Genomic DNA, 22335 nt, shown 5'->3' on the forward strand with positions numbered 1-22335 from the left:
TAATTGGGATTTATAGGAGAGAGACTGTGTGGTCGTTAACACAAGATGCAAAGCTTCCAGCCTCGTCGTTATTTATTTATTTACATTTTTAAACTCGTATTTCTGCCCCCTGTAAATCCGCAGAGCAAAGCGAACCGCTGCCCGAACTGATAAACGCTGTCTTAGAGCAGCGCACACGCAGCCGATGTGCGCAAGGATCGACCAGAGGGTCCGGCGGGCGAATAAGTACAGTTAGCAAGCACGGAACTGCAGCCGGCTCCCCATTGTTTGCTAATGCCACCAGGCTGTGTTGCGTTGGTTCTCTTCGAGACCATGAAAGGAAAAAAGCCTTCGTTCCAGGATAAAGAGAATTAGGGATTTCCATTAAAAAGGAAGTACAGAAAGATAGAAAGATTGGCGGAAGGAAGGAAAGAAGGAAGGAAGGAAGGAAGGAAGGAAGGAAGGAAGGAAGGAAGGAAGGAAGGAAGGAGGAGGAAGGCAAGGAAGAGGAAGGAAGGAAGAAGGAAGGAAAAGGAAGGGAAGGAAGGAAGAAGGAAGGAAGGAAGGAAGGAAGGAAGGAAGGAAGGAAGGAAGGAAGGAAGGAAGGAAGGAAGGAAGGAAGGAAGGAAAGAGAAAAGCTCACAGTTTCTGACATTAACAGATACCCAATTAATATGCATAAATCTGTCAGGTAGATTTAGAAGAGACGTGATTACACTTTTAACCCGGACAGCAAACAGTATTTCTCCACCAGGTACATTTCATTTTCTCCTGCAAATTCAGTCTCCAAATTCCATAACAAGCCCACATATTTGTACAAAAGAGCATTTTATAGGTCAAGTTAAAATAATAATAATAATGAAATCGAGTATAATGTAATGCCTGTCATCTAAGGGAGAAACAAGGGCTGAGGGAAGGCCTTTCTGGGCCCACTCTTAAACAGCTCACAATACACAGGAGAACATTGTGGATTTAAAATGCTTTTAAACATTTATCAGAAATATTTTATTGCCATATTCAAATGACACCTGGAGTGCACTCACCCTCATTGACAGTCGCTGTTCCAAAAGTCCATTTGCTACACTGGAGCCCCCCAAGCAGAACAACGTGGGCTAACCGTTTTCATTCAGTTAATGTTTGGTAAAAATCCAAGCGACCTTAATCAGCATGCTGATTGCATCGTCAACTAACAAATAATTTACTACTCCGAGCATTGCATTCCATTAAAAGCTCATTAAATTTTCTGTTCTCCAATGGGAGCTTCAGCTTTTGAACTGCGTGCTTTAGCTTTGAATTATCACTTCCATTTTTTTCCCACTTCCATTTTTTTTTAACAAAATGTTTATTTTATTAATTTTTTTTCTTTTAATTTTATTTTCTTTTTCAAAGCACAGATGACTACTTCAATACCTATATTCAGGAAGTGGGTGAAAAAACAGATCTCAGATTAATCGCTGTGAAAAACTCAGAGCACTGTGGGTTCAGAGGGAAACGACTGTGTTCTGTTCTCAGACACTTCTAACTTCGGTGGAAAACGCATTCTCTCATTCTCTGGGAGAGGCAAAGTGAGTGGTTTGGAGGTGTGAATGCTTTGAACAGCTTCGGTGTTTATAATACCGAAACATTTTGTCCTGTGTGCAAAGCGATCGCATATCGGGGGAAAAAATACCGGGGGGGGGGGGGGGGGAAGATAAACAAATAACCCAAACCCCTTCTCTTCATTAGTGTAAACAATGAACAAAGGGGGAATAACCCCAACCTTTTGGGTTACGGAACACAGATCTTCTTGCCCGTCCTAAAAATATCAGGCACTCCAGGTGGGATAGTTTGGGGGGGATCCTGGGGCACTGAAGAGAACATCATCGTTATATTCAATAAGTAAAGAACAAGGAAATGCCGACTCCTCAGTTAACACTCATCTTCGGAGTTGCTGATCTGGACCATTCTGCAGGAGCGGCTGTAACGTGGCTGGGCTGAGGCGCCGCGCGGCGGATGCCCGGCTCCGCGCTCATGCCGAACGCAGTGATTGCGTTGGGCACAGAGCCGAACCCCGGCCGCTACCACGGCCTCATCAATGCAAACGAGGCGGAGGATCCCGCAATCACGGCTCCGAGAGTGCGAGCCTGATTGCGGCGAGGCAAACGGCAGTCACCGACAGCTGCGACGTCTCACCCTTTTCCATAACCAGCCTTTTGCCAAGCGAAATGAACGGACGGCAAAATGAAAAGCAAAAACACGGGGACATTGGCCGGCGGTGGAAAGGGGAGGGGGAGCTGGACGTCTTCCGTGGTGTGAGGGTAAACCCAAGTAGGTGTGTGTCCCCTGAACTCGGATAGACGCCTAACACTGATAGTTAACGTGGGTGTTATAAGGAAGACTTAAGAGGAAGACTCAGATATGTAATGGCAATTATGTATTTTGAAATTTTAAATAACTCTAAACTGTATAAAAGTCCGTGACTGCACGTTCTTCTCTTTTCCAAAGACGTTTCCCAGGTAGGTCTGTACGTCTATTCCTTCATCTGTCCGTCCCGGCGGCGGGCAGCAGGTGGCGGTTTTGCAGCCACTTCTTCAGTTGGCAGAACATAGAATTATAGAATAGAACCATAGAACCCTTAGAGCTGAAGGGGACTTCTGATGGCCATCCAGTCCAACTGCCCTGCAATGAATCTCTGTGATCTCCAGACAGAAATCCCTCCTTCCTTTTTACCCCTTCCCTTCCCTTCCCTTCCCTTCCCTTCCCTTCCCTTCCCTTCCCTTCCCTTCCCTTCCCTTCCCTTGTCCTTCCCCTTCCCCCTTCCCTTCCCCTTCCCTTCCCTTCCCTTCCCTTCCCTTCCTTCTTCTGCTCCCACTCTCCCTTTCCCTTTTTCACTGCTTTTCTCCCCTTTTCCCGTTCCCCCTCTTTTCTCCAACCACTGCATTTTCCCCTTCTTTTTTCCATTTCCCCTTTCCTGTTTTTTTTTTTTTGTTAAATTTCTCTCCTCTTTTTCTCTCCCTTTTCATTTTTTACCTTTTCCACCATCCGCTCTTTCCCCCCCCCATTTTTTAAAATTCTACCTTCTATTTTCTTTTTTTACTTTTCTCCCTTTCCTTTTTTTCCCTTTCCATTTCCCCCCTTTCTCCCTTTTTCCCGTTTCACCTTTTATCTCTTTATTCCCTCTTCCCTTTTATTTATTTTCCCTCTTCCTTTCTTTTTCCCCTCTTTAATATATATATATATTCATTTCTTTCTCCCCTTTTTCTATTTTTCCTCCTCCCCCCCTTTCATTTCTCTTCTCCCCCCCTCCTTTCTCTCCCTCCCTACCCCCTCTCCCCCCTTTTCCCCTCTCTTTCCTTCCCACCCCCTCAGCTCCCCTTCCCCACCCGCAGGATTCGGGTCCGGCCCCACCGACGCTACAGAGGGCCCGCGTTTCTGCAGCCCCGCGCCTCCTCTCCCTCCCCTCCCCAGTAGCACCACGAGACATTTCCCCAAAAGCAAATAAGATTTTCCGAAAGCGCATGTGACAGTCCATGTGCTCACAAAACTCCCACCTTCCGCGGCTAACGACATCGCACCGTTCTCAGACCACACTCGAGGTGAAGGTTTGAGGCTCGCACCGGCAGAACACTCACAGTCCCCCCTTCCTCCCGTTTCTCATACACCAACACAGAGCCCTCGGAGGGGGGTCTGGAGCAGCCCAACACCCGCCACTTCCCATTTCATTTCATTTATCTTGGATCACTTATATTCTTTCTTCAGTAGGAAGCTTTTCTTCTGGCAACCTTTCTAGTAGGCAGTTGCCTTCAGGTACCAAAGAAGTCATAGAGACAAATTCCTCACACAGATACCAGTACAAAGTCTTTTACCTCAAGCAAAAAGATTGAAGTGAGGTCTGATTTTACATTAGGATACTGTGAAAGAAAGACAAGTCTGTAATCTTTAACTTGCAAAAACTATACATCTAAACATCAATACTGATAAAACAGTAACTATAATGTAGTCACAGCTTCTATAGAAAGTGACATTTCTATGGCTTTTATTCTATACTGTGCTACGCTACACCATACTATGAACTACAATATAGTTGTACAGTGGCTATATTATAGCTCATACTATATAACACCACAATACTATTACTATACTATGATAGTATTAACTGTACAATACTGTAGATAGAGTTACTGTAGGAAACTTGTATTTCTGTAGCTTTGTGTTCTTTACTGTTCCTTATGGGTGAAGACATCAGACTTAAATAAACAGATGTTTGATTTTTCAGTAAACTTATTTTAAATTAATCAGGATTGCTCAAGCATTTCATTTGCCTGAAACTAATAGTCCACAAAGAGCTGGGAGCTGGGGAGGAATATGTGTCTCCAAAACAGAACACTAATTTGGAAAATAACATATACATAATGGCTAAGACTCAACAGACTGTTCCTACTTCCCTTTCTTTTTCCTTTCCCTTCCCCATTCCCTTCTCTAATATCAGCCAATAATTTTTAGCTGCCCCACATGAAGAATCACGTATTTGTTCTCCACTGCAGTAAAAAAATGTGACAGATCAGAGATCAATTGCATTTTCCATTCTTTCCTGATATTCTGCTCTTTCACTCCAGATAGCTGGCACTCAGAGGGACATGGGAGGGTGGAGATGACCGAGACAAACTTACTCAAGTTAGTATTTGGGTGCAGTAATGAGCTTGTTTTAAAATACTCATATAAATGCCAGTTGAAGTTGACAGTAAATATTGGATCTATCCAAAGGCCAGAACGTTGTAGCTTCTTCCATGTTAAGTAACATTCAGGCTGACACTTTCTCTGTTTGTATTCATTTTTCTTGCAGAAAAAAAAAACAACAATTGTTTGAAATTAAACCAAATGATTACTTAGTATGATAGAAGAAGTGTGAGGAGAGAAAGCTTGAAGTCTGTCCACCAGAGATGGTATCACAACAACTATTGGGATTCTTACAGTATTAGTTCTTACATACTTAGGCCTCTTTCCACGACATTATAATGTTAGATGAGGCAGGACTGAAGATCTGCAACATTTTTAATGCAATACAAGCATCAGGAAAGTGCTGTTACTAAAAAAACCCACATCTTTTTTTCCTAAGTGAAGCTTTGTTTCCAAAATACAAGAGGCCTCAGTGTGAGCATCTCTGCAATGCTTACTTATGTTCTGAGAGATGCGACTTGTGGGAATCTTACATGGAAAATGGGTCTGCAAGGCTTGAAGTACTGCTCTGTGTGATTTGGTGGGAGATTAACAGGGGGAAGGAAGAGCACAGATACTCCTTCCTCCCGGTTTAATATTGACATAAGTCTGTATGCAACTGGTGTGCTTCTGCAGGCAGAGCTCATATTCCTCATTCCTTCTGCAACATTTCAGAACGACTGTAGTAAGCATGTGTAAATGCCTACATGCAGTTTGGTTAAAGAATTACTATTGACCTACTGTTTTTCAAGAGATTTTCACCAAGAGAGGGTGAAGATGCATGTATATTCCTGGAAATCCAGACACAGTAAGAAAAGCCTGTTTCCTGAGAGGGTTCTGTCTTCTGTCTTGAACTTGGATTTGTTCACGTCTTTATAAGATATGAAGGCCAGATGATGCTTCACCTGTCTTTAGCATGCTTATCCACATGGATTTTAATAAGGGTGAGTTCACATTGTAGCACTACTCTTGCTGGTGGCGGTAACGGGGGTTTCCCTGTTACACCGGCTTCATATTTTCTTGGACATTGTATAAACTATCTTTCAAATTGGTTTGGTTGGAAGCCGGCCAACGAGCTGTACAACATGGAGGTGAAATGAGAGTAAGACACTGTCATCAACTTGCTCATAAGTATCAAGCAATTATCAGTAGTTTAACTCCATAGGATAATCTGCTCAAGCCATTAAGAAAGAGAAACATATTTCTTCCAACACACCTGAGTCTCCCTGTGCTCCATAAAACTGCAAGATGGTGAGTTCTTTCAGGGGTGGTACCTGTATACCAGGAAGCGTCATTTAATTTCATAAATCCTTCATACTTCATTAAGTTTTATTATTCACGTTTAATCTCGAAGAACTAGAAGGGCTTGATTGGAAACAAAAATATATGAAGAATTAGAGTTGGTTTAATCAAAGAAGGGCCTGGGCTTTAATGTCAGATGTAGAGCATAAAAGGTGGACAGGAATGAAGGGGAAAGTACAGCAAATCAGGAAAAGGAGGTAATATCTAAAACACAGGTGAGTGCTGTGGGGGTGGACAGCTCATGGTAATGCCCTCAAGCAACAGGCTGTGACATCATTGGGTGATGGATGGTGACTGCTCAGCCCTCACTGCTCATAGTGGGGTGCGGGCAGAGCCTGGCTCAGTCTGGCTCGTTCCTGGACCCTGCTGAGCAGCTCTGCGAGGCTTGGAGGTTCTTCAAGCAAGGTTTTGGCTGTGCTGTGCTGGGTCGTGCCTGGGGCTGCTCACATCATCTCAGTGTCTGCCCCTGCAGTATTGCTTGTTTCCCTGGCATCACCTACTTGATTCCACACAATCACACATTCTGCCTCAGCTGCATCCAGCAGTGGGCGAGGCTGAGGGACAGCTGCCCGCTGTGCAGAGTGGCCATGCAGACCATCCAGGTCTGCGTGCGGGGAGACAAATCAGTTCATGGAGTGCATTGCCTCCCCTCCTGCACTGCCAGTGCCTATCAGCTTTGGCATTGCTGCCAGCCCTTACACTGTTGAGGAATGTCTTCCACCCCCTCCAACTCCATCCACTGAGCTGATGGCCAAAGAGCCAGAGAAGGTGGGCAGCCTCTTTCTGGAGGAATGGGCAGCACTTTTCAGGGAGGGACAAGACATCCTTGACCTAGTGCTGCCCTGGCTGGAGCAGCAGTTGTCCATGCATCCACGTGCTGCACTGGTGGCAAATCAACTGCCTGAAGAGCACGATCCTTGCAGTGCTGTGCCAGGTGGGGCTGGTCACGGATGTCCTGGTGCAGCACCTCTCCCTCCGGCAGCTCCGCGGGTCCCGACGCGGAGGAGCTCCCCGGCACGTCCAGCGGGGCCCTCGGCAGAGGTCCCGGCGAGCCGGGTTCCGAGGCAGCCGGTCCCTCTGAGCAGGGCCGCAGCTCACGGCCGCCCCGTGCCGCGCATGCGCCGTGCAGCAGCCGCGGTCCCGCCATGCGCAGGGCATGGCGCATGCGCTGTGGCGGCACACGCGCCCTGCTCGGCCCCTCCCAGCCGGTGCCGGTGTCGCTGTGGTGGCTCCTCGCTCGGAGTTGTTGGCCCTGGCCGTGCCTGCCGGGCCGGGAGCGGGTGGCTGGGCGGCGCCGCGCCCCACCGAGCCTGTCTGCCCGCCTTGTCTATCGTCGTTTTCGGCAGGAGCCGGACGCGAAGCTTGGCGCTGTTCCTGCGGCTCGGCCCGTGCTGCCCGTTAGCACTTTGAGTCAGGCGTCTCTTCGGGCAGCTCGGCGGGGCCTGGCGCCGGCGGGACCGTTGCGTGACCTCGGCTGTGGGCAGCCGGCGCGGGGCCTGGCGGGCGCTGGGCCGCCGCGGCGGAGCGGGGCCGGGCCGGGCAGAGCGGGGCCGGGCGGCGGATTTATGCGCTGCGAGCGGGGTCGGGGCGGGCGGCTGGAGCGGCTGGAGCGGCGGGCTGCGCCGGCTGGAGCAGCATGGTGAGCGGGGCGACAAGGGGAGGGCGGGCGGGACTTTGTGTTAGCTGCGCTTTATCTGCTGACTTTGGCTTCAGTGGGGTTTAACGCTCCGTCTTTTTTTAGTGCCCTAAGGTTGGACGGGGCCTGGTGCGTGTGGGGCAGCGTGCTGCAGCGCTGGGTTTGTGGAAAAATCCTGCTGCAGGTTGCGTTTTCTGAGTCGTAGTACGGACGTGGCACGTGGGATAATACACAGGAAATGAGCTTCGATGGACAGCAGCAGGAGAGCAAAGTCTGGTTGGCGTAGTTAGTGGTACAGACAGCATGGGGGTTTGTGGAGGGTTCAGTGTTGAGTGACTGCAACTCTGCTCTGTAAGGATGGGGTGGGCCCTGTATGTGGGTCTTAATTACAGTACAAAACACCCGAGTTATCTGAGTTGAGTGGGTCTGCTTTTGAGATTCGTATTCTACATATGAATGGGCACCACAGTGTTATATGATGTGTCCCACTGGCGCATATTCTTCTATATTGGTAAAAATGTCAGTACGTTTTAGCTGTAGTGACAGCATTTGTCCAATTGCCAGAGATCTTCCTTAGCATCTCCACGTTGAAGTTATGCTTTGGGTGAAATCAGATAATTAACTCTTCTAACACTGAAGTATTCAACAAGCTGATTTTAATTATATGTTCCTTGATTATGTGCATCTTGGAACCTGGAAGGAACTGTGTTGTTTTCTTCCCCCACTGTGCCTCTTTCTTCTATTTTTCATTCCTTTTCCTACTTTTCCTTTGAGAGTAGAATATTGACTCTAAAACTCTTGAAATATTACTGTTATTTGTAGGATTCCATTATCCCACTGCTCTATTTGGAGCTAGTTTTGAAAGCTGTAAACAAATACAGGTTTTCCTTTCAATGAGGCCCTTATTTGAATACCACTAGAATCACAGAATTGCTCAGGTTGGAAAAATAGATCATGAAGTACAACCACAAACAAACAATCCTTCCCTAACTAACTATTGTCCGCTAAATCATGTCCCTGAGCACCACATCCAAATGGTTTTTAAACACATCCAGGGACAGTGACTCAACCACCTCCCTGGGGAGCCTATTCCAGTACTTAACAGCCCTTTCTGCAAAGAAGCTTTTCCTGATATCCAGCCTAAACTTACCCTGGCACAACTTGTGGCCATTTCCCCTCCTCCTGTCACCAATGAGAAGAGACTAGCCCTGCTCTATCGTGCTCTCTTGCGGAGGCGGTGAGAGAATTGCCTGTGCTGTTCAGGTGGGGTTTTGAGTGCCAGTTTGGTTCCACTGTAAGCACCTTTCATGTATTTTAAGAGAGCAGTAAGGTTTCCCCTTAGCCCCCTTTTCCCCAGACTAATCAGCCCCAGTTCCTTCAGTCTCTCCTCATAGGACATATTCTCCAAGCCCTTCACAAGCCTTGTTGCCCTTCTTTGGACCTGCTCCAGCACCTCCATGTCCTTTCTGTACCGAGGTGCCTAAAACTGAATACAGTACTCGAGGTGAGGCCTCACCAGTGCTTAGTACAGGGGCAGGATGACTTAGTCCTAGTCCTGCTCACCACACCAGTCCTGATACAAGCCAGGATGTCACTGGCCTCCTTGGCCACCTGGGCACACTGCTGGCTCATATTCAGCTGACTGTCCATCAGTACATCAAGGTCTGTTTCCATCAGGCAGCTTTCCTGCCACTTGTCTGCAGGCCTGTAATGTTGCCTGAAGTTGTTGTGACAAATCTGCAGGACCGAACACTTGGCCCTATTAAAACTCATACAGTTTACTTTGGCCCATTAACGCAGTCTATCCAGGTCTCTCTGATAGGTCTGTAGTTACCAAGATCATCTTTCCATCTTTCTGGCCCTTTTTGAAGATGGGCATCACATTTGCCAGTCTCCAGTCTGCTGGGACATCCTTTGTTAGCCAGGACTGTTGGAGGGTGATTGAAGAGTTGCTTGGCAGCCACATCTGCCAACTCCATCAGCACTCTAGGGTGCAATCCATTAAATGCTTCCTGATAGGCTTGAGAAATCATTTCCACTTTTCCTTGATAGTTGCTGGCTGTATTGACAAATGTTATGGAACCAGAAGCAAGGATTCTAAGTCACGTGAAAATACAGCCTTTGGCAGTCTACCTGTACATTATGTGAAAGCTGCATTCTCCAGTTCTGAGTAAGAATGGTAGAATGAAATGTACAGCGGTTTCTTTTGTATCAGTGGGCTCGCAAACTGTTGTCCCAACAACTGGCTGGCTGTACAACTCCTAGCTGTGACTATCAGGGCTGATCTTTCTAGCTGTAATACACATTATGTTCACAGTTCTGTGCAAGAATCTTAATGCTGCCATAGTGTTTAGGCTGTTCTGCAGTGGCACTAGATGTTTTCCACTTCTTGTTCCTGGAATGAATCTTGCAAAGCCTTCTGTAAAATGAGTTAATGATTTCAAGGGTGAGAGCTCCCACCATTAATGTGGCAATTAGGTAAACATAGGTATAGTAGATTTAAAAAATCTTTTAACATAATCTCGTACCTTCTTTTTCTTCATTATTGTAGATCAGTTCTCTGAACTGGCTTTGCTTGTAATGTAATACTACATTGAATATGTACTGATTTTCTGCCTGAGGCACATTCTCTATTGATTACTTCAGTAGTAATGATAATTCTGTGACTTTAAAAGTGGTTTGGTTCCAGTCATGAGACTATTACATTAGTAGTTTGATTTTCCTAATGATCCTTAATTCTGTAATTGTTGTGGTTAGGGAGCACTCTTCTTTCATGGGGGATAAAATGATGTTGGCTGACAAGACTGTGGTTTGATTTTTAAATAACATAACTTGATTCAAAGGGAGTCATGCAGATTCTGACTCCTATCTACCAGCTTATGACCCTTCTTTGAACTTGGGAAAAGCACTGGCCAAAGCAGAAGTGGCACATGGAGGTGAGCAACTGGTGGTAGACATGAATTCCTTTGTGTGTTCTTCATGCCACTTGATGCATCATTTGTACTGTAAAACAAACTCTTGTTTTTACAAGAGTTGTCACTTCAGAAATAAGTAGCTGGCATTGTGTTTCTGAACATGAAGCTGTGTTCTCCTGCCTGTTCTCTGGAGCATGTAGTTGTTCAGCTGGTGTGCTATTCTAAGTAATCCCAGTGCATACAACTGCTGGCTTCAAATCACTGCCTTCATCCTGCACTGGGGGTGTGGGGTGAGTTGGGGGTGGGGTGCAGCAGTTGGTGGTTGTTGTAGAGGTTGTTGTAGACCAAGTAGTTTTGAAGCCCCGAGTAAAGCTAGGCATTGAATGTTAGTAACATCTGTGTACGTGATAGAGCAAGGGAAAAAACTTGACATGGTACAGTCCGAGTGGGAGAATAACCTTGGTAAGGTCAGAATGCAAGGGCTGTAGTCTTATCTTTGATAAAACTATTAACCTTGGTTATTCTTGCTCTGCATGTTCTGTAAATATAAAAATATACTCTAGGAAGAAGTACTTTTAACAGTGTTCATATTTTCTGTTAATATTACGAGGTAGCTGTGTTTGTGTTATCAGCACACATCATTTGTAGATAAGAGTATGGAAGCTTTATCGTACTTATTCTTACTTTTTGTTCTGGTGTTTATCAGTAACAGTGTCTCTAATTATGTAGTGCTAGAGGTATAGACAATGAAGGCCAAAATCTAGGTTGCACTTTGTTCATACCTAACATAGTGACTTTTGGGCCTGTCATTTTTATTTTAAGAGTGTGTCTGTCTTATCCTTCAATGTAACTGCAAACACTTCTATTGTAGACTACTTAGGAATTCTTTATTATGTTTTATTCAAAGCTGTGATGTAAAGTATGTTTTCTGTAGCACAAACAGAAATAATGATGCCATAAGTACTTCAAGGTTCTGGACTTGAGTGATCAAGATACTGAAACACCTCTGACCTTTGTCTTCCTCTGTTATGGAAACACAACTCTGCAACCTATTAGGCATTGTAGTCACTGTCTGGTTGTTCTGTGTTGCTCTCAGCATCGACCATGGGGTTACTAGCCAACTCCTGTTTTGCACAGAAACTGGTTTAACTGTCTTTCACAGTCTTCTAACCTTCAGGCTGAGGGATTTTCAGCAGTACACAGACTGACAGAAGTGTCTCTCTGATCTGTAAGGTACTGGCTTCTGTTTCTAATGTTTGTTTAGTCTGTCACTTACACAGCACAGAAGTGGCTTCCTGGTCTTCAGACAGAACATCCTGCATTCCAGTTTGTGTTCATTGTTTCTTGCAGAAGATTTTGTCCTTTAATGTCTTCCCCTTTAAACAATATTCTATTAACTAGGGATAGTTTTTTAAATTCTGAACCATGTCTACTAATTTAGACTATGTCAAGTAAAGCAGAAGATTTTGATTGGAACCAATACCCAATCTGCCTTTGTATTCTTGAAGTGAGTAGCTAAACTAATATTTGCGGTAATGGAAAGACTCAAAAGTGTGTGGGAGATTTGATTGGTTAGAACCTGAATTAGAACAATCTCTCTGTTTTGTGTTTTTCTTTGGGTAAAAGCAGTTCTGTAGTTTAAGATAGCTTGGGATGGTGTATATTTATTCCAGAATGTATTAATGTGCATATAAATAAGTAGTGCAAAAATATATACAGGTGAGTGTTAGCAAAATGTTATGTTTCCCACATAGTATGATATCAGTGGACATATCACAATTTATGCTGTTATTGGCTTCTTGAAAAAAAAACAAAAAAAAAAACAAAAAAAAAAAACCCACCCAAAAAAACCCAGTTATTGCAGGGGTCCCCAGTCTTACTGAAAGGAAGCTTTAGCAAAAGTCAGTTCTTTTGAGGTATGTATAAGAATTAATGGCAGCAATTTATAGAAACAGTTGAAATTTCAAGAAGGCAGAAGCGGTTGTGCAAGAGCACTGCAGAAACTTCGATCACAAAATGTTTTCTGTTAGAAATGACCTTAAAGTCCACTTAGTTCCACTTCCCTGCTGTGGGCGGGGTTGCTACCCACAGATCAAGCTGACAAGGGCCCCATGCAATCTGGCCCTGAGCGCATCCAGGAGTGGGGCACCCACAGCTTCTCTGGGCAGCTGTGCCAGCACCTCACTGCCTGCTGAAGAAAAAAAACAACACAAAATTCCTACAATATCTAGTCTAAATCATCCCTCTTTCAGTTTAAAATCAATCATTCCCTTATCCTTGTGCTATCGGATAGAGTAAAAATTTGTTCTCCCTTCTATTTATAAGTTCCAGGCCTGAACAGCTGAAGAAAACTTAAACATGTTATTTCAAGTTGAAAGATGTAACAAGTACTTCTAATTGATAATTGAAACCTCACTATGAGATGTCTGGTAACATTCATTTTAGGTGATTACTAATGGAAAATGGTACTTTGTGCTATCTTGATAATTTTAAATCGTGTTTCATTAAGGATGGTACTGGACATCACCTGTTACATTTTATTGGACTAATTTTTGTAACAGCAGAATTGACCACACAATTTCTGATATATTTAAACAAACAAACAGAAAAGTTGCTAAAGAACTTACTACAGTATATAAGTTACACTGATTATTATGAACCTTCCCTTCACCATCTATTTCATTAGTGCAGGAAGGAGCGAATGCTCTGTGTTAACAGGAGGCTGAAATTTCAAGAGGTGGTTGTAAGTGGTGAACTATGGTGTATTTGGGGGTGTCAGTGTTAAATCATGTTGAAGAGAAAGAGACCACAAACAGCAAGATTGTGACGAGTGATTAGATTGTACAGCAGAATATCTTGTGGAGTATCAACATGTGGCATCCCAACCTGCTCAGCTGAGGCACTCTGTTGGGAGCTGGCAGGACGCTGATGCTGCTGGCCTTGTGATGCCTTTTTCTTTTGGTAAAGGATGTAGTTGGTTACTGCAGGTTCCAAGGGATTTCTTGAACACTGATGCAGCGTGGGGTTTTTACCTTCTAAATTGAAAAATAAAATAAAAAAATCATCCCTGATACATGAGGGTGTTTTCAAAATATGGGAACAAAACAAAAAGGTACTAAAGCAGATTTTAAGAGCACATACTGACTTCTTGTTAACTTATTCCTCTACAGGGTGTAATAGGTGTACAGTTGGTGGTTACCATGGTAATGGCTAGTGTCATACAGAAGATCATACCTCACTATTCTCTTGCTCGTTGGCTTCTCTGTAGTGGCAGGTAAGATAAGAAACTGTTGATACATGGTGTGTGAGTGTGGTAAAGCAATTACGCATCACAGTCGAAACAGTAGAACTTTACTAATTTAGTTTGTCTTGAAAAGTAATTAATCTACTTGCTATTCCTGAGCTTTGCACAGCATGATGGCAACTGACTTGCAGGTTCGAGGTATTAAAACAGTGCTACTGTGAAAGAGTAGACTTGTTGCTGTTAATTGTATTAGTCATAAAGCTATCTGTTTTCCAGCTCTTACCTTACTAAAGGAACAAGCTACATAATTTTATATTGAAAAGCTAAGTTAAATACTGTTAAGAACCAAAGGACTTCTTTCTTTGAAGTGCTTCAGTATTTGTGACAGTTGTACTGATTAGCCTTGCATAAACAGAGTACTTAGGTATTTATTAAAAATTGTGTTTTGAGAGCTTCACAGGACAGGTTTACTATACATTTTAATATAGTACTTCTTCATAATGATAGATCAAACAGGCAGTGTGTTGCAAAGGGAGCTTTCCCTGTGTGACAATATTCATAATAACTAAAAACAGCAGCTGTTTTGAATTGAATCAGTATCTTAAATATTAAAAGCAACAGAGATGCTTTGTTTATTCCTCTGGGAAGAAAAACACCTTGAATGATCAGAAGGTAGCATTATGTCTTTTGGAACTGTTGAAATTTGGAGAACGCTACATCTCTGCTTCTTGATTTCTGAAGGAGTTTCCTTAAATGATAGCATATTCTCTGGTAGTCTTAACCAGTCTTGTATAATTTTCCACTGCTTTCTTCCCTCTCAGTATCTTTGACATATTTTATTTTATTTTATTATTATTTTTTTTATTTTTATTTTATTTTATTTTTCAGTTTTTCCCTTTTCAAATCCCAAATGATTGCCAAGAAAAAATGTCACTAATGTGTGACATTTAAAATGCAAATGAATGTGTGCTAAATATCACAGCAACAGTGGAGAGGTGGAATGGAAAACAGAGTTCTCAATGGGCAGATGATGCAGATGGAAATCATACTCTTAGTTGTTTTTAGAAGTTTCATTGTTGACCACTCTTGCAGGGTATTTTTTCCTGTAAAAAGAATATTATATTGTGAGTTACAGAAAATTTTCTATGAATATGAAACTTCATATCTTCATTGTTTATACAGTGTTAGTATCATAGTGTTGTATCAGTTATATTTCAAATGATATCTTCTACTTTTTATATTGTATTTAAAACTTTTGTCTTTATGTCCATTTCAGAATTTATTTATTTTTATTTTTAAGAATTGCTCAGTATTAAGCTTGTGTCCTTCATTCTTATTGCATTTTCATTCTCTGTAGTCTCTGTATTCATATTCTAAGGCAAATGTTGTGCCAGTGAAAGATTTGCTGTTCAAATATATTTTTGGGGTCACCCTTTCTTGTTTTTAATCTTTGCACGTGTACGGATAAGTACATAAAGCAGAATTTCTGCACTAGCTCTTTGGAATTCCGCTCCCACTGAGGTCAGTGGGTGTCTCCTTGCCTTTCATGTTAGTAACCTTGAAAATCTCATTGTTGCTTTTCAGCATTCTATTTATAAGGTAACTATTCTAGTGTGTTGTCATTCCAGTCATTATGAGTAACACACCAAATACTAGAATTTTGTAAAGAGACGTGAATGCCTCTGTGTTTCAGAAATAAAATCGAATCAGGAGCTTTACTAAAACAAGAATCTGAATTTTAATGTCAGAAAGAAAATATTTTTTTTTAATAGTTTATCTGACAAGCATATGTAAACCTATTTTCTCAAGCATTATCCATTTGTGAAGTGTTTTCTTAGATGGACTTCTGTAAGTGGGGTGGTGGAGTGTGTTTTACACACACAGTGAAGTCCAGCTTTCCTAGGAAAAGTTACTACCTCTGTGTCCTTTCCTGTCAATGTGTTATTTTCAACTAGACTGTGATCACCAAGGCCAGTTTAAGTTACTTGGCCAAGATGTTTTTCTTCAGAAGCGCTGGGAGGTTTTTCTAAAGAAATAATCTGAAATATCTTCAGGAGACAGTCCTTGCTGAAGGGGAGGGAAAGTAAACATTTTATGAGAAAATGCAGAGCCTTAAGTGACCAGCTGGTTTCAAGATGCCCATATGTGTACATTCAAAGCCCATTAAAAGGAAATACAGACATTTTAAAATTTAACATAGTTGTTAGAATGGACAGACAGAAGTTGTTTTTTTCATTTGTAGAGTGGATGGCTATCTTTAACTGCCGAAACATAATTTACTTATATTCGAAAAGGTATACAAGCCTTTTCAGGACTTGAACAGAATATGGACATTCAAATTGATTGAGTCAATGAATTGGCAGCCCAAGTGTCTACCAAGGCATTTGCATATTTAACTAGTAAGTCTGTCTCTACCAAAATGTTGCTTTTCTCAGTGGCTTTTGTCCTCCCTCCAAGCCACTTCAGGAGAAAAGTGATGTTCTGTTCTACAGTTATTAAAGGCAATCATTCAAATTAACTGAGGCATGTTTGTTCTGGTCTTCAGTGTAAACTCTGTCAAAGCTACAGAGTAATCAGTTGCAGAATCTCAGTTTTAAGCAGGCTAAAGCAAATGCAAACTTTTTTTTTTCAACCTCTACTTTAATGAAAATGTGTTCACTTTTTTTTTCTTTTTTTGTTTTGAGATTTTAAATTGAAGTCCTGTTAGCTTTATTAAACTAAAAAACAACAACAACCCCCCCCAAAAAAAACCCAAAAAAAACAAAAAAAAACCACCAAAAAATCCCCTTATTAATATTGTTGCTTCTGTTACTTGTAATTTTGTATTACTTGCAACACATTTTGTAGTGCAATGAAGTCCAAGTTGTGGTTTTAAGTATTCTTTGTGTTAGCATACCAAACAGAACCAGAATTTTGTCTGTGGCATTTCAGATTCTCTGATGTAGATTTGGATGGTCTTATTTAGTGAGATTTTCCGAACTTGAGTAATAATAATAGTTATGGGTTCCATTGCTCCCTCTTGATTATTACCTTGTATTAAACTGTATCATAAATCAGTAACCTTCTCTAGAAAACAAAACAAAACAAAACTTGTGCATTTATATAGATAAATCTGCGAAGTATGTTTCTGTTTATAGTTGGACCTCTTTGCCTTAACATTTTAGCAGAAGAATCAGAGTGACAGCCATCCAAAATCTGAAGGGCACCTTGCTTTTGCTGGGTAGGAAAGACGGTACTTCAGCTACTAAAGTTAAATCAAATTTGAGTAAAAATACTGAGACTGAACCATCTTTTTTTTCCACTTCGGAACTTCCTTGCCTTCTCTTGCCTTTTAGATAAATGAGTAAATGGATGGTGCATTTATGTGTGAAAGTAGACGATTGTACAGTTTACACATAAATCAGTTAATTTTGTTTTTTAAATAACTCTTGTGCAAAATCCATAACTGAGATAGTAGAATATGCGGATTGTTTTGTAGACAGCGTTTACATATTTTAATATTTACCTGTCTGTGCTTTTGTAAGCTGCTGTCCTTTTTCCTAGTAAGTTTGGAGACGCTTGCTTTGAGAAGTGAAGGGCATGTTACAAAGGGGCAGCTGTAAAACTTTCAAATGGTATATGGGAAGTAATTTGTGCTGAAGAGAACTGAAGGTCAGCTGTTGTTGTTCAGTCCAAGCAGGGTATTTTGTTTAGGTGTTGCAGATAACTGCTATTGTATATATATAGGTCTGTGTTGATGTATAGTTATGTTTTCTTTTCTTTCTTTCTTTTTTTTTTTTTTTTAATAAATCATTGTATATTGCTAGTGTTAACAATATTTTACTTGCAATTTCCCCTTAGTTTACGATGGTATCAACATCCTACTGAAGAAGAACTACGGATTCTTGCAGGGAAACAAAGAGGGAAGAGCAAAAAAGACAGGTAAGCATTTCTTTCTCTTCCCCCCCACCTTTTTTTGTTGTTATTGTTGTTATGATCTGTATTACAACTTTGGCCAACTTCTGGCTTTTTCTCTGACTCTAAAACTGCTTTTTGCATATGATTGTGATGCTTGTGTTGTCACGGCTCTGAACTGTGTTCTTTTGTTTCACTAAATAATTGAACATTTCCAGTTTGTACAGCAGTGGATGATTCCCAGGCCTTAAATGTGGTTTGTGAAATTGTTAATTTGGTTACAGGGATTTTTTAAAATCAGTGTACTCATTTCATGGAGCCTGAGGAAAGCAAATCTTCTTTAGTGTTGAAGCTCCTCTTTTTTAGGCAAGATTTGAGTGTGTGAAATTTGGCTAAGTATATTGTGTTATTGTTGTCCTCTAAGAGGTTTTGAGCTTTTAGTATGGCTTATTTCATATATCACAATATCATATATTCATATATATTCATATATCACATATATATATCACAAAATCGTAGGGTCTGGGAGAGTCCACCAGAGATCATCTCCCTTCAAAGCAGATGCCCTACAGAAAGCTGAACAGTTTGGCACCAAGTGGGCATGAATATCTCCTGAGAAGGAGGGTCCACAGCCTCTGTGGGCAGCCTGTTCCAGTGCTCCATCACCCTCACTATGAAGTTCCTTCACATATTTGTGCAGAACTTCCTATGCTCCAGTTTATGTCCGTTTCCCCTTATCCTGTCTCCACAGATAGCTGAAAAGAAGTTGGCCATATCTCTTTGACTCACACATTTAAGATAATTATAAAAATTAATCAGATCCCCTCCAAGTCTTTTCTCAAGGCTGAACATACCCAGTTCACTCAGCCTTTCCTCATAGCGGAGACACTCCAGGCCCTTTATCAGCAGGCCCCCTGCTGGAGAGAATCTCTCCAAGAGATCCTTGTCATTTTTCTATTGGTGAGCACAGAACTGGATACAGTACTCCAGGTGAGGCCTGGCCAGGGCAGAGTAGAGGGGGAGGATCACCTCCCTTGACCTGCTGGCCATGTTCCTTTTAATGCACCCCATGGAAAGATTTTGAAGATGATGGTATTAATATAGTTTCAAAGCATCAGGGGAAAAAAAAAAAAAAAAAAAAAAAAAAAAGTTGTTGCTCTAAATAGCCTTTCTGGTCTTTATCTCTTTGCTGTGGGGGGAAATTTCCACCCCCCGCCTCCCCCCAAAAAACAAACAAACAAAAAAAAAATCCCAAAAAACCCACATTGTTCAAATCTGTTATTTGTTACCAGAAATTCGAGAAGCATAAAAAAGCTTTAAATTATGTGTTGCATTTTTGTTTATACTGTATTTGGAAGGTAATTCAGTGGATCTAGAAGGGGAAATGATGATGGCTAAAAGTAAGGCTTAGAGCCTCTGTGTATCTGTTATGTGCTGCAGGAATGGCTAAAACCAGGTTTTTGAACCCTGACTTAGTATCAGAGTTTGCAGAGTTTCGCCTATTTCCTCCGAAGAAGCATGATGTATTACTTCTTTTCAAGGTCTACTGTATCTCTAGTATTGCTATTAATACGGTGATAATTGTTTTTACTTTTTTCACAAGCAGGATATGAGTTGAAATAGGTCAAAGCCATTTCTGCAGCCATTCTTTTAAATTAGAAAACTGCCTAATAGTTATTTTATTGATGGCTGATCTGATACATCTTTCAAGGATCTAGGTTAATTTAGCTTAGGCGACAAACTTAAAAGCCTGATGCTATTTTGGGAAATCTGATTTTTTGGGGAGTGGGCTTGGAATCTTGTCTAGACTTTGTTTGGAAAGTGTCACTTCAGCTTCAAGTTTCTTCAGGAGATTTGTTTGGCAAGGCGGATGTATTCTTCTCTACAGTGGTACTCATATAACAACTATCGAGGCTGGGGTTACTTTTTAGATCACTACAGATTCCTGTCTAACAGTGGAATGGAGTAAACAGTACCCACCAGCTTGCATAATTATCATAGTGCATTAGAACGCTACAAGATAAACCCTGTAATTACTGGCATACCTTGTTGTTTCTAAACTCTTTAAACTGGAGTTACTGCTTTTAGCAAACTAGATAGAAGTGCTTACATGTAAGGAAAAAAAGTCTGCATTCTTCTTAAATTTGAAATATTGTTATACATACAAAGAGAAAGTTGATTTTGTGGAATCTATGTTTATTTTATTTATCTACATATGTATTTTTTGTTACAGAAAATATAATGGTCACATTGAAAACAAACCTTTAACCATTCCAAAAGATATCGATCTTCATCTGGAAACAAAGTCTGTGACTGAAAGGGACACTATTGGTAAGAACAAAGATGCTGATACTACAATGATGTAATGTATCAAGTATGTCCTGGTATTTTCTATTAAGTATTTATTTGCAGCAAATGCTGGATTATCTTTTTTATTGACAACCAATATAAAGAGTGTAAAATGAGATTGCAAAAATTGTTGCAACCAGGCATCCAAAGCAGTATGAGACCGTGTGGAAAAGATCACATCACAGCGTATTAAAAGCAGAGATCATAGCTTTGGATGAGAAAATGGTAACTGACAGATGTTGAAACTTATGCTTTCTGCTGTCCTGAAATAGGAAATGTACTATTGCACAGAAACCTAGACCTACAGAGTTGAAACTGGCTTAATATGCTTGTTTACCAAAAATGACAGAGCAGAAGAAAGCGGCGTCAAATGTTTTGAAAGTTGCTTGTAAAATCATGATTTCTGATTCCTTAACGATAATGAATTTCCTTTACATATGTAACCTTAAGACTTTTCTATGCACGTATGCTATATATTTCCTTATTTACATTTTCATATGCATGTGCTGTATACAGAAGCATCAGTGTCTTCCTGAGTGTTTATGGATATGAATGCAACTGAAGATTTAAATGCTTTTAAAGAGCTATGAATTCAAGCAGGTTAAATCTGACAAAATTATTATTTCAAAGTAAGTACAGGACTTGGAAATACCCGTATTTAACCAATGTCCTGTGTTTGTTGTCACATATCTCATAGTCAGGAGACAAATGCTGCATAGTGTTTTGTGGCTTTTTAACTCTCTTGATCTAGGTAAGGTGTTTGGGAGGGGCAGGCTGGACTTTCTTATCATGAATTGCTCTTTATACTTCCCAGCAGCTCCCTCTTTGTAAATAGCCCAGCTTAATTTATTGTATTCCGTATATGACAACACTTACCTTAAAAATATCATAGGTGTAACGTTTGCAAATTTGTATTTTTCAGCATTACATTACTTTCCTGAATACCAGTGGTTGGTGGATTTCACTGTTGCGGCTACAGTTGTGTATGTGGTGACTGAAGCATATTACAGCATTGTGAAGCCCCCGCAAGAAATGAATATCAGTGTAGTGTGGTGTCTACTTGTCTTGGCTTTTGCAGTGTATCCTTTTCTGTTTTCTTATATCATTCTACCAGTTCCATCATGCTGCAATTCACAGAAAGCTCTCTATTGTTGTTTTAGAGAATACTTAAGTATTTACAATTCTTTTCCAAATGGTATAAGCTAGCATCATTTTCAGGTAATGTATATGCTGTAACATGTTTCTTTGTGTGTGCTGATATAAATAGCTCATAAACATTTATACCAAGCCATTTATAGAAAAAATACAGCCATGTGAACATAGAATTAATGTAGTGTGTACCTGTTCTGAACTAATATTTCCCCAGCCTGGCAGTCGAACATTGCTGTCCATACATATTGTTAGTAATTTTTGAAGAAGCGTGCAATTTACTGCCTAGCTTTTCTGTTATGTTTAGTCTCATACTTCCTGAACTAAGTAATACAATAATGTAAATCATCATGTGTTGCTAATTTGCATGCATGAATTCATAACTTTATAGAGTTTCCAATTTTATTTTTTTTTTCCCCCAGATTCAGTACAAAATAAAACATATAGACAGTTGTAGGAGCTCAAATAGTACTGTGATCTGTGAAAAGCAACATTCTCTTCTGGAAATGAAAGAAACAGTACTTTAGGAAGCAAGCAATACTGAACCGTAAAACGAAGCAGCTATGGTTTTGCTATAATTAATAGAAGATATTCTTATATATTATTATTAAAATAAGATAACCCATGGTTGGGAATATTGCTGTAATTGACAGCAAGTAAGTCTAAATTAAAACTGTATTGCAGAGAAGCGTGTTCCTACCTACATATCATCATATCATTTAGATGATCAGAATACAGCTTGATAATTCTTAAATATTGTTATTTTTCCAATTTTATTTTCCTTGACCCTTTTCTCGCGTAGTAAGGTACTGTTTTCATTGACCACTCACTATTTCAAAGTAGAGGAAGGAGGTGAAAGATCGGTCTGTGTCACGTTTGGCTTTTTCTTCTTTGTGAAAGCAATGGCGATTTTGATTGTGACAGAAAACTATCTGGAGTTTGGACTGGAATCAGGTAACTCCCTTCTTTAGTATTTGCAACCGTCTTATTTATTGATTTATTGCATGACCAGAAAGATTTATTTCACGTCTTTTAGATATTTTTGGGAATGTATCTGTTAATTTTAACACTGTTATGTGATACAGTGTTTCTGGAGGATAATTTGTCTATTTTCCCTGCTTTGTATTAAGATACATAAAATACCTTGTTTGGTTGTTTGTTTTTTTTTTTTT

General features: G+C 41.0%; 1 protein-coding gene and 1 long non-coding RNA gene across 2 annotated transcripts in view; one reads left to right on the plus strand and one right to left on the minus strand.

Annotated features, from left to right (window-relative positions):
* Nucleotides 1–1553, minus strand: part of LOC116652486 — a 29788-nt gene extending 28235 nt beyond the window's left edge. The window contains exon 1 of the long non-coding RNA XR_004305568.1: nt 1023–1553. This is a non-coding gene — a long non-coding RNA (uncharacterized LOC116652486). The remainder of the gene's footprint in view (nt 1–1022) is intronic.
* A 5909-nt stretch (nt 1554–7462) lies between these two features.
* Nucleotides 7463–22291, plus strand: LOC107306503 (transmembrane protein 161B-like). Its single transcript, XM_015849740.2, has 6 exons — nt 7463–7615; nt 13698–13801; nt 17612–17692; nt 19899–19996; nt 20937–21093; nt 21966–22291. Exons 1-6 carry the CDS (start codon nt 7613–7615, stop codon nt 22132–22134), a joined length of 612 nt encoding a protein of 203 aa, XP_015705226.1. The 5' UTR covers nt 7463–7612; the 3' UTR covers nt 22135–22291.
* Nucleotides 22292–22335: the final 44 nt, after the last annotated feature.

This window comes from Coturnix japonica, chromosome Z (assembly GCF_001577835.2).
Source record: "Coturnix japonica isolate 7356 chromosome Z, Coturnix japonica 2.1, whole genome shotgun sequence".
In the NCBI taxonomy this organism is placed as follows: Eukaryota; Metazoa; Chordata; class Aves; order Galliformes; family Phasianidae; genus Coturnix; species Coturnix japonica.